The sequence below is a fragment of the Mobula birostris genome, chromosome 10 (genome assembly GCF_030028105.1).
Source record: "Mobula birostris isolate sMobBir1 chromosome 10, sMobBir1.hap1, whole genome shotgun sequence".
Classification (NCBI taxonomy): domain Eukaryota; kingdom Metazoa; phylum Chordata; class Chondrichthyes; order Myliobatiformes; family Myliobatidae; genus Mobula; species Mobula birostris.
Genome location: NC_092379.1, coordinates 38224559 through 38240175, shown reverse-complemented (window position 1 = coordinate 38240175; position 15617 = coordinate 38224559). Strand labels below are relative to the sequence as shown.

General features: G+C 46.6%; 1 protein-coding gene across 1 annotated transcript in view; it reads left to right on the top strand.

The window, feature by feature from the left end:
- The window catches only part of LOC140203600 (serine/threonine-protein phosphatase 2A 65 kDa regulatory subunit A beta isoform-like), a 128979-nt gene that overhangs the window by 89959 nt on the left and 23403 nt on the right, over window positions 1–15617 (top strand). The window contains exons 13-14 of the mRNA XM_072269647.1: window positions 2757–2899; window positions 6026–6117. Coding sequence (XP_072125748.1) covers window positions 2757–2899; window positions 6026–6117 — 235 coding nt within the window. The remainder of the gene's footprint in view (window positions 1–2756; window positions 2900–6025; window positions 6118–15617) is intronic.

Sequence of the window (15617 nt, the reverse complement as noted above, 5' to 3'; positions counted from 1 at the left end):
TTCTGATCCACAAAACAATGTCCCCTTGGATTCCATGCCTCCTTACTTTCTGAATAAGCCTTGCATGGGGTACCTTATTAAATGCCTTGCTGAAATCCATATACACTACGTCTACTGCTCTTCCTTCATCATTGTGTTTAGTCACATCCTCAAAAAATTAAATCAGGCTTGTAAAGCACGACCTGCCCTTGACAAAGCCATACTGACTATTCCTAATCATGTTATACCTCTCCAAATGTTCATAAATCCTGCCTCTCAGGATCTTCTCCATCAACTTACTGAGGTAGGACTCTTTGGTCTATAACTTCCAGGGCTATCTCTACTCCCTTTCTTGAATAAAGGAACAATATCGGCAACCCTCCAATCCTCTAGAACCTCTCCCATCCCCATTGATGATTCAAAGATCATCACCAGAGGCTCAACAATCTCCTCCCTCGCCTCCCACGGTAGCCTGGGGTACATCTCATCCAGTCCTAGCGATTTATCCAACTTGATGCTTTCCAAAAGCTCCAGCACATCCTCTTTCTTAATATCTACATGCTCAAGCTTTTCAATCTGCTGCAAGTCATCACAACAATCACTAAGATCCTTTTCTATAGTGAATACGGAAGTATTCATTAAGTACCTCTGCTATTTCCTCTGGTTTCATACATACTTTCCCACTGTCACACTTGATAGGTCCTGTTCTTTCACGTCTTATCCTCTTGCCCTTCACATACTTGTAGAATGCCTTGGGGTTTTCCTTAACCCTGCCTGCCAAGGCCTTCTCATGGCCTCTTCTGGCTCTCCTAATTTCCTTCTTAAGCTCCTTCCTATTAGCCTTGTGCTGTGGTAAAGGAGATAGAATTATGATCACTATCTCCAAAATGCTCTCCCACTGAGAGACCTGACACCTGACCAGGTTCATTTCCGAATACCAGATCAAGTACAGCGTCTTCTCTTATAGGCTTATCTACATATTGTGTCAAGAAACCTTCCTGAACACACCTAACAAATTCCACCCCATCTTAAACCCCTTGCTCTTGGGATCCACCAATCGATATTTGGGAAATTAAAGCCTCCCATCATGACAACTCTGTTATTATTACACCTTTCCAGGATCTGTTTCCCTATCTGCTCCTCGATATCCCTGTTACTATTGGGCGGCCTATGAAAAACACCTAGTAAAGTTATTGACCCCTTTCTGTTCCTAACCTCCACCCACAGAGACTCCGTAGACAATCCCTCCATGGCGTCCACCTTTCCTGCAGCTGTGACACTATCTCTGATCAACAGTGCCACGCCCCCACCTCTTTTGCCTCCCTCCCTGTCCTTGTTGAAACATCTAAAACCCAGCAGTTGAAGTAACCATTCCTGTCCCTGAGCCATCCTAGTCTCTAATGGCCACCACATCATGTCTCCAAGTACTGATCCACGCTCTAAGCTCATCCGCTTTGTTCACAACACTCCTTGCGTTAAAATAGACGTATCTCAAACATTCGGTCTGAGAGCATCCTTTCTCTATCACCTGCCTATCCTCCCTCTCGCACTGTCTACAAGCTTTCTCTGTTTGTGAGCCAACCCCCTCTTCCCTAGTCTCTTCAGTTCGGTTCCCAGCCCCCAACCATTCTAGTTTAAACTCTCCCCAGCAGCCTTAGCAAACCTCCCTGCCAGGATATTGGTCCCCCTCTGATTGAAGTGCAACCCGTCCTTTTTGTACAGGGCACACCTGGCCCAAGAGAGGTCCCAATGATGTAGAAATCTGAATCCCTGCCTCCTGCTCCAATCTCTCAGCCACGCATTTATCCTCCACCTCATTAACCACTGACATCTCCTCTGTACCCACTCCCAAGCACCTTAAAACTATGCCCTCTCGTTCTAGCCATTTCAGCCCTGGGAAAAAGCCTCTGACAATCCACACAATCAATGCCTCTCATTATCTTGTTCACCTCTATCAGGTCACCTCTCATCCTCGTTCGCTGCAAAGAGAAAAGGCCGAGTTCACTCAACCTATTCTTATAAAGCATGCTCCACAATCCAGGCAACATCCTTGTAAATCTCCTCTGCACCCTTTCTATGGCTTCCAAGTCATTCCTGTAGTGAGGCGACCAGAACTGAGCACAGTACTCCAGGTGGGGTCTGACCAGGGTCCTATATAGCTGTAACATTACCTCTCGGCTCTTAAACTCAATCCCACGATTGATGAAGGCCAATGCACCGTATGCCTCCTTAACCGCAGAGTCAACCGCATAGCAGCTTTGAGTGTCCTATGGACTCTGACCACAAGATTCCTCTGATCCTCCACAGTGCCAGGAGTCTGACCACTAATGCTATATTCTGCCATCATATATGACTCGATAGCCGAATTCCACTCTTGCGTCTTATAATCCTGGTTCCCTCTTGGCTCGGGTCACCTTGTCATGGAAGAGATCCCAGTGATGCTGTCTGCTCTGCACCCACACTTTGTATATTTCAGCCGTCCTGCCTTCCTGTTTCTAAACTCGCTCGTACATGGCAGAAGGGGTAGTCCAGCGATTACAATATACCAGCACTTTTTCTTTACAACTTGTCTATTGATCTGTAAATCTCCGTTGCAGGACCTCATCTCTCTCCTTGCGGGTGATCATTGGTGCCAGTGTGGACTATGCCTTTTTATCATGGGGCAAAATACATTCTGAGCGTCGCACAAATCAGATCGATGATCTTTTCTTCAGTCTTGCTTCGTGAAGTTCGGGGCTGTGAATGAACGTTTGCATTTTCTGCTGTTTTTTTTTTAGGTGTTGTCTGAAGCCTGTGGCCAAGAAATCACAGCAAAGCACATGCTGCCGACGGTTCTCCAGATGGCAGGCGATCAGGTGGCAAACATTCGCTTCAACGTGGCTAAAACATTGCAGAAAATAGGACCGGTTTTAGATGCCAGGTAAGTATTTGAGTTGGGGCTTATAACCCGGCCTGTGGAGAATGTTTCACCTCCAGTTTGGAATGGAAATTGAGACGCCACTGTGGTGGCATTTAGTGATGGAGTCGCACCGTCTTTTGTACCCACAGGTCCAATCCGGCCAAGACCACCGTCTCTGCCGGTCCCATCGTCCCAGGTTCTCAACCTGGGGTTCATGGACCCCTAGCGTAATGATCCATGGCACCAAAATAGTTGTGCACCCTTGCTCTAAACCTTTCCTGCCCGCGTACCTGTGCTTATTGAAGTTGTTAATGTGCCTGCCTCAACCAGTTCCTCTGGCAGCTCATTCCATGTACTGCGTGGGGGAGGGGCATAAACTTAACCCTCGGGCCTCCCCCTCCCCTGTGGTGTTTGCCTCACTTTCCTGCTTGACCTTGATCCTTTGGTACCCTTAAACGATCTTCTTCTCTATCCAGAGGTTAAGGCCATAAGACACAGGAGCAGAACCAGGCCGTTCGGCCCATCGATACTGCACGGCCATTCTATCATGGCTGATTTATTATTCCCCTCAACCCCACTCGCCTGCCTTCTCCCCTTTTTTTTAAAGAAAGGACATCCTCACCAAGAACATTTAGTAGCCCGTTTCTACCCTCCAAATTACCTGTTTAAGGTCTCTCCACTGCCTTTGTATTCCAAGGGCCTCATTTTACTACAGCTTTCCCAAGCAATGCGCAATATTCCTTTGGGTTCTGGATATAGTCAGTTGTACTGTATAGAAGCATGACCTCTTGTCCATTGCATCTATACTGACAATCACTCCTTGCTATTGTAAACCCACTCAGCCACACTAACTCCACATCCCTCTGTCTTGCTCACTGAACCTGCAGAACAGGCCCATTGGCCCACAATGTTGTACCAAACTAATTGTTCCTTTTCAGTCCGGACAAAGGGTCTGAGCCCGAAACGTCACCTGTTTATTCATTTCCATAGGTGCTACCTGACCTGCTGAGGTCCTCCAGCATTTTGCGTGTGTTGCTCTGGGTTTCCAACACCTGCAGACTTTATAAATAAAGCAGCGCCTAATTGAACCGTGTCCTTTTGCCCGCACGTGGCCGATATCCTCCATTCTCCGCACGTTCATTTGCCTGTCTAACAGTGTCTTAAATACGTCAATGCTCACACAAAACGCTGGAGGAACTCAGCAGATCAGGCAGCGTCCATGGAAATGAATAACCAGTCGCTGTTTCAGACCGTGACCCTTCATGGGATCGTAAACACTTGTTCTTGTTTCATACCTGCATCCACTTCCACCAGACCCGTCGGTGTGTTCCAGGTACTCAAATCCTCAGCACATCTTTGAGCTGTTCTCTTCTGGGTTTTACATCTCAACTGTGAGCCATCTGCCTTTGCCTCAGAATTTTGTAAACTTCTGTCAACTCGTCCCTCCCTCAGACTCCATCACCCTGGAGAAAGCAACCTCTCCGGTAACATCTGCAGTACCAGTCAGCATGTCTTCTGTACCTTTTTCAGATCCTTTAAAGGGGAGGCCAGAGCTGAATTCAGTACTCCAAATGTGACCTAACCAGAGATTTATCACAGGCAACGTCCTGTAAACATCTTCTGTACCTTCTCCAAAGTATCCACACCCTTTAAAGGGGAGGCCAGAGCTGAATTCAGTACTCCAAATGTGACGTAAGCAGAGATTTATCACAGGCAACGTCCTGTAAACATCTTCTATACCTTCTCCAAAGTCTCCACACCCTTTAAAGAGCTGGCCAGAGCTGAATTCAGTACTCCAAATGTGACCTAACCAGAGGTTTATCACTGGCAACGTCCTGTAAACATCTTCTATACCTTCTCCAAAGTCTCCACACCCTTTAAAGAGCTGGCCAGAGCTGAATTCAGTACTCCAAATGTGACCTAACCAGAGGTTTATCACTGGCAATGTCCTGTAAACATCTTCTGTACCTTCTTCAAAGTCTCCACACCCTTTAAAGGGGAGACCAGAGCTGAATTCAGTACTCCAAATGTGACCTAACCAGCGGTTTATCACGGGCAACGTCCTGTAAACATCTTCTGTACCTTCTTCAAAGTTTCCACGCCCTTTAGAGGGGAGACCAGAGCTGAATTCAGTACTCCAAATGTGACCTAACCAGAGGTTTATCAAGTGACTGTCCAGGTTTTTGTTCCGGCCTGCACCACCACCACCTCCTTTGGCAGCTCAGCTACCAACTCCTGCATGAAAAGTTTGCTCCTCCAATCTTCTTTAATACATTTTCCCTCTCTCCTTCAACCACTGATGGATAAATCCTGGTTAGAAGTGAAAACCGCACAGTGAGATTTCAGTTAACGCCACCACCATCTTCATCAGCATGTGACGTGGGCGATCGTGGTCTCTCCATGGCCACGGTTGTTCTTGGCAAATTATCCTGCAGAACTGGTTTGTGCCATTGACGCCTTCTGGGCCGTGTGTGTTTTTACAAGATGAGGTGACCCCCCCCCCCACCCCCCAGCCATTATCAGTGCTCTTCAGAGATTGTCTGCCCGGCATCAGTGGTCGCACAACCAGGACTTGTGATCTGCACCGGCTGCACACATGACTGTCCACCATCTGCTCCCACGGCATTGCGTGACCCTGATCAGGTGGGGGGGCTTAAGCAGGTGTTGCACCTTGCCCAAGGGTGACCTGCAGGTCTGCGGAGGGAAGGAGCACCCTACACCTCCTTTGGTAGCAACGTATCTCCACCCCGCCAACCCGTCCGGTGAACGATTTTTGTGAAATTGTGCGTTTGTGATTTGATTGGAATTTGTGTGGAAAGCAATAACAGACGGATTGCATTAAAAGGAAGTTTATGCATTCAGTGCCCCCTCTCTTCAACGGCATAAAAATGCGGCATCCGAATTATTCTCCTTTTGCATCCACTAACCCAAATGAGCTCAGCTGCAGTTTGTGACCGTACTCTGCTAGTTGAGCTCTAACCCGTATCTGGCCAGTAAACGATCAGTTGTGGAAGTGGGAGCCTGCGTGAGAGGCAGAAAGAGGAGATTTTAATCTGGGTAATATCCAGTATCGCTTTAGATTTAAGTGAATGTGCTGCTGTCTTGTTTTGAAGGTCACAGGTACTAAAACTTGCTTTTAAATCACAGCACTTTACAGAACGAGTTCAAACCAATATTGGAGAAATTGGGTCAGGACCAAGATATGGACGTAAAGTACTTTGCGCAGGAAGCCATGACTGGTAAGTTGTGGCTTTGGACCCAGCTCGGTACAAGCATAAGCATTCTCCCTTCGAGCAGTTGTGGCCTGCATTGTCCCAGAGTCTGTCACTGGGTCTCTGAAGATGAGCACAAGACAAGATGGGTGTCTGCTGGGTTCCTGCTGTGGGGGCACTGATGGTAGAAAAGGCTCTTTAAGCTAAAGATGTGTGTTTTGTAATCTGCACGTGTAACGAGTGAGGGTCGGGGAAAAACATGCAGTCCTCAGCACGTTCATTAAAGGGGATAAAACACAAATTATGGATTCAAAACTCTGAACCAGCAAGAGGGTTATTCGAGCTGCTGGAACAATGCTGTGATATTTGGAACTGTTTCCAGTTAAAGGGATTTACTAATTGTTCAGAATTATAAACCTTGTTATAGAGCCAAGCATGAAGTTCTCAGTTCTGTCTCTTACTTGCCTCCCTGTTTCTGGAAGCTGAATATTTTAAGAACCAATCCAGAGTTTTGAGTACAATCCTCAGTAAAGAGTCCTGTGTTTATATTAGGTGATTTTTAGGGTTTAGGAACGGGTGTTAAAATCTAGTGCCAGACATCCCACCCTGCAAAAACTCATTTCAGGGAGGTAGCAGTACGATATGGAGAGCAAGCTGTTGCCCCATGTAGCAAGCTCCCCGTCTGCACGCACCCAAAGGAACGGCAGATTGAGTTTGGTACCAGGAGCACCACAGGAGTTGTCATTCAGCGTAGGACTGCCTTAGGGACACCAGCTCCGGGTTTACTCCCGAAGCCTTCCCTGTGAGTGGGTACAGCCGCAAGGCAGCAGAGGTTTGAGATCAGAATTTTCCTTCTCCTAGATGAGCTGACGAGTCCCATCTCCCCGAATAGGTCTTGAAGCAACAGGAATTAAGAGTTGGCAATGTATGAATTCACTTGCAATATTTTAGAAATGACATACTCCATCGCTAGAATTCCCACAAGTTGTCGTCATAGCTTACAGATAGATGCGTGTTCTGATTATCTTCAGAAACGTTCCCATTTTGTCTCCTTTTAATATCTAATCTGCATGTTTTCCTTCTTATCTAGTGCTTGCCTTATCATAGAAAGGAGTGAAGAAACGGCTGTCCAGACTTGCAACGAGATCTGCCGCTGACATCTTTGAAAACCTTCTTCACTCTCTCTTTGTACCGTATAGGAAAAAGGAAAGTTACGTCACATCCGGAGTTTCTCCAGTTGCCGGACGATTTCCCTCCACGCCTCTCTGACATAGTGGGGAACCGCGTACGAGGCAAGTGACAGCAGAGGTTTGCCATTGCCTTCTGCCGGGTGAGTTTCCAAAGAGATCACCAGCTCGTAACCCAGAATGGGTGGAAAGCGTGCAGGGGAGCCGGCTGGATTCAAACTCGGGGTGACGCCACTACAGCATCAGCCGGGTCAGCCTACTGTATGATATGGGGACTACTTTATGTTGTAGTAACACATCGTTGCATGCGCTATTAGGCGCATATTGATACGTATGTGTGTGTTCTGCATCATTTTCTACTAGTAAAGAACCATGAAACTTCACTCCTGTCTCCAGCATTTTTATTAATAGCATTGTTGTGTAGCCAGGCCACATACACAACACTCTTTAAAGAATTACCCCTGGAAATGTAAATGTCTCGTACGTAGTGTCACTGGATTTTAGCTGCCTTGTAGATTCTAGTTCTGCAGTCTTTCTGCTGTCTCAATTTAGCTTGAGATATCAAGCTGTCTACTTCCCCTATTTATTTTCATTGACTGTAGTGTACCCAGTGGCATTGTGTATCCGATGGGTTTAACTGTTAACAAGGATGTGAGGTTATTAGCTTTGCTGCTCTGTCGACAGTCACTTGTATCCAGTATGCCTCCTCCTCCTTTCCCAAAACACCTTTGCTTGTATTCCCAGCATCCAGTGGCAAATGCTCGAATTAAAACTGAAGATGTTGTCCAATCTGAAACTGTTCTCGGATGGGGTGGCAGAGGAGGGGCCCAGTGAGGGGCCCACATTGGATGGGCCTTGGCTTGGGGAAGTGGTCCACATTAATGGGTCCTGACCCTGATGTAGGAGAGGGTTTCGCATTTGATGGGGCCTGGTGAAGGGGTGGGTTCCACATTGATGGTTCCTAAGGTGGGGCCCACATTTAATGGGGCCTCATGTGTCTGCACTCATTGTCCCCACGTTGCTGAATGATGTGCTATAAGTTTTGACCTACCTTAATTTCCCTTTTAATCGTTTTTAACATTAAAAGAAAGAGTGCCCGTTAGACAGTTATTGAAATGACTTTGAATGCCGACCTCATTATTCCAGTGACTTGAACAGCAGTGCCAGTGGATGCTGTGATTACCTGATGGTTTGGTTCGGCAGCCATTGCTTCTGTACATATTAGTTAAAGTTGATTTTTCAATAGCTAAGCTTCTCTTCCCAACCAGAATTACACAATATTGTATCACTCCAGTGGTCTAGTCACATTTGGGATGCCATTTCAATATTGCAAATCACGTAATTTAATCTCTGTTAGCTTTTTGAATGATTTTAGAGATTGTGTTAGGCACGTTTAACCTGTTACCAGTGGACGTCTTTCTCCTAATTTGTATATTACATCATTCTTTTGACTGCTTTAATTAATAAAGTGGATTAAGGTAAACGCTGCTTCGTGTTGCACACCAGAGAGGTGCAGGATTTACCGCCTTGCGACTTTTGCGGAGCAGGAACTCGTAAAAAGCATGTCATGTGTTTCGTTTCCTTTTAATTTTTTCCTTCTGTTACATTTCTTTTTGAGGTAGCTTTCTGTGCTGTTCACTGGGTTTTAGACCAAGGTCTTGCACACAAATCAGAGTTAGTCACTGAAGATTTAGTCAACGTGGAGAGACAAGTACAGCAGGGGAACGGGCCCTTCACCTCTTCTCTCTGGCGTCTTCTCTCTTCATCTCTTCCTAACAAAAGCCCCAAGCCCAACCTTAGTGTCCCTCACCAAAGAAACCTCCCCTTAATCATAAGACCATAAGATGGAGGAGCAGAAGTAGGCCCATCAGCCCATCGAGTCTGCTCCGCCATCCAATTCTTCCAGTCATCCCCATTCCCCTTGCCTCCTCATGATGCCCTGGCTAATCAAGAACCTATCTATCTCTGCCTTAAATACACCCAATGATTTGGCCTCCACAGCCACTTGTGGCAACAAATTCCACAAATTTACCGCCATCTGACTAAAGAAATTTCTCCGCATCTCTCTTCTAAATGGATGTCCTTCAATCTTGAAGTCGTGCCCTCTTGTCCTAGACTCCCTGACCATGGGAAATAACTTTATCATATCTAATCTGTTCAGGCCTTTTAACATTTGGAATGTTTCTATGAGATCCCCCTCCCCTCATTCTCCTGAACTGCAGGGAATACAGCCCAAGAGCTGCCAGACGTTCCTCATACAGTAACCCTTTCATTCCTGGACTCATTCTCGTGACTCTTCGCTGAACCCTCTCCAATGTCAGTATATTCTTTCTAAAATAATGAGCCCAAAGCTGCACACAATACTCCAAGTGTGGTCACACGAATGCCTTATAGAGCCCCAACATCACATCCCTGCTCTTTCATTCTATACCTCCAGAAATGAATACCAACATTGCATTCGTCGCGTTCACCACCAACTCAACCTGGAGGTTAACCTTTAGGCTATCCTGCACAAGGACCCCCAAGTCCCTTTGTATCTCTGCATTTTGAATTATCTCCCCATCTAAATAATAGTCTGCCTGTTTATTTCTTCCACCCAAGTGCATGGCCATACACTTTCCAACATTGTATTTCACTTGCCACTTCTTTGCCCATTCCCCTGAACTATCCAAGTCTCTCTGCAGGCTCTCTATTTCCTTCACCTATCTTGGTATCATCGGCAAAATTAACCACAAATCCATTAATCCCATAGTCCAAATTATTGATGTACATTGTAAAAAGCAGCAGTCCCAACACCGACCCGTGGAACTCCACTGGTAAGCGGCAGCCAGAATAGGATCCCTTTATTCCCACTCTGTTTTATGCCGTTCAGCCAATGCTCCACCCATGCTAGTAAGATCCCTGTAATTCCATGGGTGCTTATTTTGCTGAGCAGCCGCTCGTGGGCACTTTGTTAAAGGCCTTTTGAAAATCCAAATACACCAAGTCTACTGCATCTCCTTTGTCTACCCTGCTTGCAATCTCCTCAAAAATTTGCAGTAGATTTGTCAGGCAGGATTTTCCTTTCAGGAAGCCATGCTGGCTCTGGCCTATCTTCTCATGTGCCTCCAGGTGCTCCGTAATTTCATCCCTAACAATCGATTCCAACAATTTCCGAACCACTGATGTCAGGCTAGCAGGTCTGTTGCTTCCTTTCTGCTGCTCCGACCCTTCTTAAATAGCAGAGTGACATTTGCAACTTTCCAGTCATCCAGTACAATGCCAGAATCTATCGATTCTTGAAAGATCATTGCTAATACCTCCGCAATCTCTCCAGCTACTTCCGTCAGAACCCAAGGGTGCATTCCATCAGGTCCAGGAGATTTATCCACCCTCAGGCCATTAAGTTTCCTGAACACCTTCTCAGTCGTAATTTTCACTGCACATACTTCACTTCCCTGACACACTTGAGTGTCCGGTATACAGCAGATGTCTTCCACTGGATTCTAATTCTCTAGATGTTCCCACACTCTGAGACTCGCACCTTGCATTGTTATCTCTGCACCTCCTTCCAAAAAATGTCAAACCACCTGCCCAATCTCCTGTTTAGTGAGTAACAATTTTTAATCGCCCAAAACACTGCTGCCTTGTTCTAACATGCACCAAGACCTTTCATCCATCTCTTCTGTCCTCACCAAACAACCCAAACACCTGGTTAAACAACATTTCAATCTTAAGTCTCGTGCTTTCAATCCCGTCTCCTGTTTCTGCATCCTCTCCCACTCCTACAATTCACCCCACCCCCAGTCTCTGCACCTCCAATTCCAGCATCTTGTTCAACCATGACTTTAAGCACTCTGCTATTGATGACTGTGCCTTCAGCTGTCTGTGTCTCAAGCTCTGGAATCCCTTCCCAAAACCTTTCTGCCTCTCTCCCCACCTCTGTGATGCTCCTATGAAACTTCCCATCGACCAAACTCTGGTCACTTGTTCTAAAATCTCCTTTCATGGCCTGGTCTCAAATTGTATTTGATGATGCTGCTGCTACCAGAGTCTCAGGACCTTTTGCTGTGTAGCTGTCAGTTCCAGTTCCGTCATAATTCACCTTTAGGCTCATAGGCCACTACAGCACAGAATCAGGTCCTTTGTCCTGTGCCGTCCATCCCAAACTATTATTCCGCTTAGTCCCAGCTGCCTGCACCTGAACCTCGCCCTCTGTACCCCTCCTATCCATGTACTTATCCAAATTTCTCTCAAATGTTGAAATCAAACCCTTATCCACCACTTCCTCTGGCAGCTGATTCCACATTTGCACCACCCTCTGAGTGAAGGTTCACCCTTAAGTATTTCACCTTTCACCTTTAACCTATGACCTCTAGTTCTAGTCTCACCCTTCCAGCATGGGAAAGGCCTGCTTGCATTTATCCTATCTACATCCCTCATAATTTTAGATACCTCTATAAAATCTCCCCTCATTCCCCTACACACCAGGGAATAAAGTCCTAACCTATCCAACCTTTCCCTATAGCTCAGTTCCTCAAGTCCTGGCAACGTCCTTGTAAATTTTCTGTGCGCTCTTTCAATCTTACTGATATCCTTTCTTTCAGTAGGTAAACAGAACTGCACACAATACTCCAAATTTGACCTTACCTTTGTGAAAGATTGTTTCTTTACATTATAAACACCAATTGTGTTTTTATATAACGTATCTGAAAATGACTTCAGGCATATTACTATCTTTACCTGCTTTTTATTAATTATTTTGGTCAGTTTCCTCTTTTGTGTTCCCATGTCAGGTGGGTGTCACTTAAATGTTCCTTAGGCCAAAGGAAAGGAGTTAAGGGCAATTTATACTTCTGCATTGAATTAATGCCATAGGTACGGCGTAGCCGCGTACCCTACGCTGTAGCCTGACGTACACCTCCCCAAAAATGTAACCACGCGTTGCGGTGACGCAGACAGCAACAACTGATTGGTTGGCTTGGTAGCATCGCATTTCCTCCTGTGCATTTCTGGTTGCTTCTTGTCTCTCAGTGGCCGGACAAGCACAGAAAATTCACCCTCCTTCTGCCTCAATCCATTCAATGCTCGTACACACCATCTCCTCCCACGTCTTCCCTCCTTTCTGCGTCGCAGTAACTTCAATAAAAGTAACTCTTGTTCAACATTTATTAGCTCCAACTGCAACATGATGCGCTCAGTTTCAGTCGCCACTGCTTGAAGTACACGAAGAAACTCAACACAGTGGCATAGAAACCCCATCGCCAACTAGCGTTTTGGCGGTGAATTGCAGAGCGACGCGGACACACCAGTACAGAAGTATAAATGCTCACAAGGGCATAGACCACTTGCGTAGGCTACGGCATCGGCTACAGGTTAGAGCCGACGCAGAAGCATAAATCAGCCTTAACGGTGGGGCGGGTGGAGAAGGGACAAGTGGAGGCCAAGTCAGTCAGATGACGTCTTGCATCTGGCTTCGATCGGCTGTTTCTTTGTGGCAACTATTCACCTGTCTCTCTGCTGAGTGCACAGATTGTTCTTAATAGCACTTGTTGATGTGGAAATGTCTTTGGTACCATAGTATTATATGGGAGTTGAATTCCAAAACAGTCCAATTGGCTCAACTAATCTGTCTCAGTGTTTTGCCCCCCACCCCATACAAGAAAATAGTACTGATCATATTTACCCAATCAGCTCCTATCTGTCTTTAGACTTGTTTCCATCATGCACCTGTCCAGTCTTTCTGCTGCAACTGTGAACTGTGAAAACAAATTCCATGGCTTCTCCAATATCTCCGGTCTTTTGTTTGAAGTTTCTTGCATTTACTGCTGTATTCATGGGCCTTTGCAGTCGATCCCATGACTACTACTGGTCCATCTTTGCAACATTTGAGAAAACACTGTCATTGCAGCACACTGGGTTCCCTTTGTCCTTACCAACCAGCCCACAAGCCTCTGTATCCAGCACATTACTCTCCAAAACTTCTGCCATTTACAGCGGGATCCTACCAGTAAACACATCTTCTCCCTCCCCCCACCCCCGACTCTCACTTTCTGCTTGTCCACTCAACCCTCCCCACTGATCTCCCTCCTCCACTTATCCCTGTGAACTGCCCCTAGACCACCTCCCTCACCACTATTCAGACCCTTAAACAGTCCTTCTGTGTGAGGCGATAGTTCACCAGCAGGTCTGCCTGGGTCACCTGCTGTAACTTGGAGCAGCCTCCTCTACATTGGTGAGATTCGGCGTAGATTGGGGTATCAAATATTTGAGCACCTTCACTCTATCTGCTACAAAAGGCAGGGTCTCCCAATGGCTGTCCATTTCAATTCAACTTCCTATTCCCATTTTGGCGTGTTGGTTGTCTCCTCTACTGCTTGAAGAGGCCACACTCAGATTGGTGGAGCAACATCTCATATTCGATCTGGGTGGCCTCCAGCCTAATGGCACAAACACCGAGTTCTCCAATTTCCAGTAATCTTTCCCCACTCCCTCCTCTCTGTTTCCAGCCCTCATGCTGGCTCCTCTCTTACCCTTCTCTTCACTTCCTCTGGTTCCCCCCTCCTCCTTCCCTTTCTTCCATGATCTCTATCAGATTCCCTGTTCTCCAGCCCTTTACTTCTTCCACCTATCACCTCCCAGCCTCTCACACCCCCCTCCCCCTTCCCCCTCACCTGGTCTCGCCTATCACCTTCCAGCTTGTACTCCTTCCTGTCCCTGCACCACTTTATTCCAGCTTCTGTCCCCTTCCTTTCCAGTCTGTCCTGATGAGGGGTCTGTTTATTCCTCTCCAGAGATGGTGCTTGACCTGCCGAGCTCCTGTGTTAGTGTGACCTGTGCTGTTCCATCAAGAAAGATTCCAGTTTCAAGGTCACTCAAGTTAAGAGCAGTGGGGTAATCAGGTTGTTCTCACTGAATCCTGGTCTTCATTGGTGTGTTTTCTTGCAGGGAGTGCTGTTGGAGAGAAGTCGAAACACACTAAATAGGGAGAAGTATGTGACCCAGCATGGAGCAGTGTGCAGGGGAGCCGGCTGGATTCGAACTGGGGACCTTTCGTCCCCAAGTCCGACTCTGATGCCACTACACCACCAGTCGGGTCACAGGACTATAGATGGGGAAATGCAAGCAGACTTTTTCCACTGAGGTTGGGTGGGACTACAACTAGAGGTCATGGGTTAAGGGTGAAAGGTGAAAAGCTTAAAGGGGAACATGAAGGGAAACTCAGAGGGTCATGAGAGTGTGGAATGAGCTGCAAATGCAAGTGGTGCACGCAGACAACCCACCCTGCAAAAACTCATTTCAGGGAGGTAGCACCATCAATTTGCGAGACACTCCTGGAACTTCCGGGAGAGGTGGGATAGCTGCAATAGAGTAGCTCCTTAGCAGCTAGCCGGCTAGTTTAAATAACGTTAGTTATGATAATGAATGAATGACACCTGTTAAGCTCACCTCAACATGTCTTTTACAGTCTTAACCCACCATGGGCAATAGAAAGGTCACTGTTACAAGCAGTGCAGCGAGCAACACAGTCATTATTTTGACCCCTGTTAGGCAGGGGTACTCTTTAGTGTAGTCTGGGGTGAAGTACGTTTTATATTTTCTTTTTGCTTTTTGTGGAACACTCTGCCATCCATCTATCCTCTCTCCCTGCGCCCCCTCTCCCCTCCCGCCTCCTCCCTCCACCCTCTCCCCTCCCCCTCTCTCCCCCCCTCCCATCTGTGTGTGTGTGTGTGTGTGTCTGTGTGTGTGTGAAAAAAATCCATTTCCAGGATATCGTACATAATTTGCAGCCATCAGGGAGCCGCTGTCAATGTGCGGGTGACTCCTGCAACTTCCGGGAGAGGCGGGATGTCTGTGCGTGTGAGCCCAATTTCAACATTTAAGAGTAGTTGGGATGGGTACCTGGATGGCAGTGCTGTGGAGGGCTATGGACCCAGTGCAGGTTGCTGGGAGTAGGCAGCTTAAATGGCTTTCTATGAAATAGATCAGCCTGGGGCCTGTTCCTGTGTTGTACTTTTCTATGACTCTATGACCTATGGAAAGCTATCTTAAGTATGAAAAAACAGTTCCAAGGGAAGCTAGAGACAGAATCAGATGCACCTTAGCTTTGGCAGAGTTTGCATGCTATTACTTCCTACAAGGTGAAACCTAACATCATAAATGGCTGAATTAAGATGAATGCCTTTTATGTACACTTTGAAAGGCAGAATAAAATTATACATGTGTAATTCCCTGCAGCATCTTATATCTGTCTCAGAGGCCGACATCTGAACAGCTTTCCAGAGGGTGAACCCTGACAAAGCTTCAGGCCCAATGGTGCACCTGGCAAGGTACTGAAAACCTGTGCCACCCAACCAACCA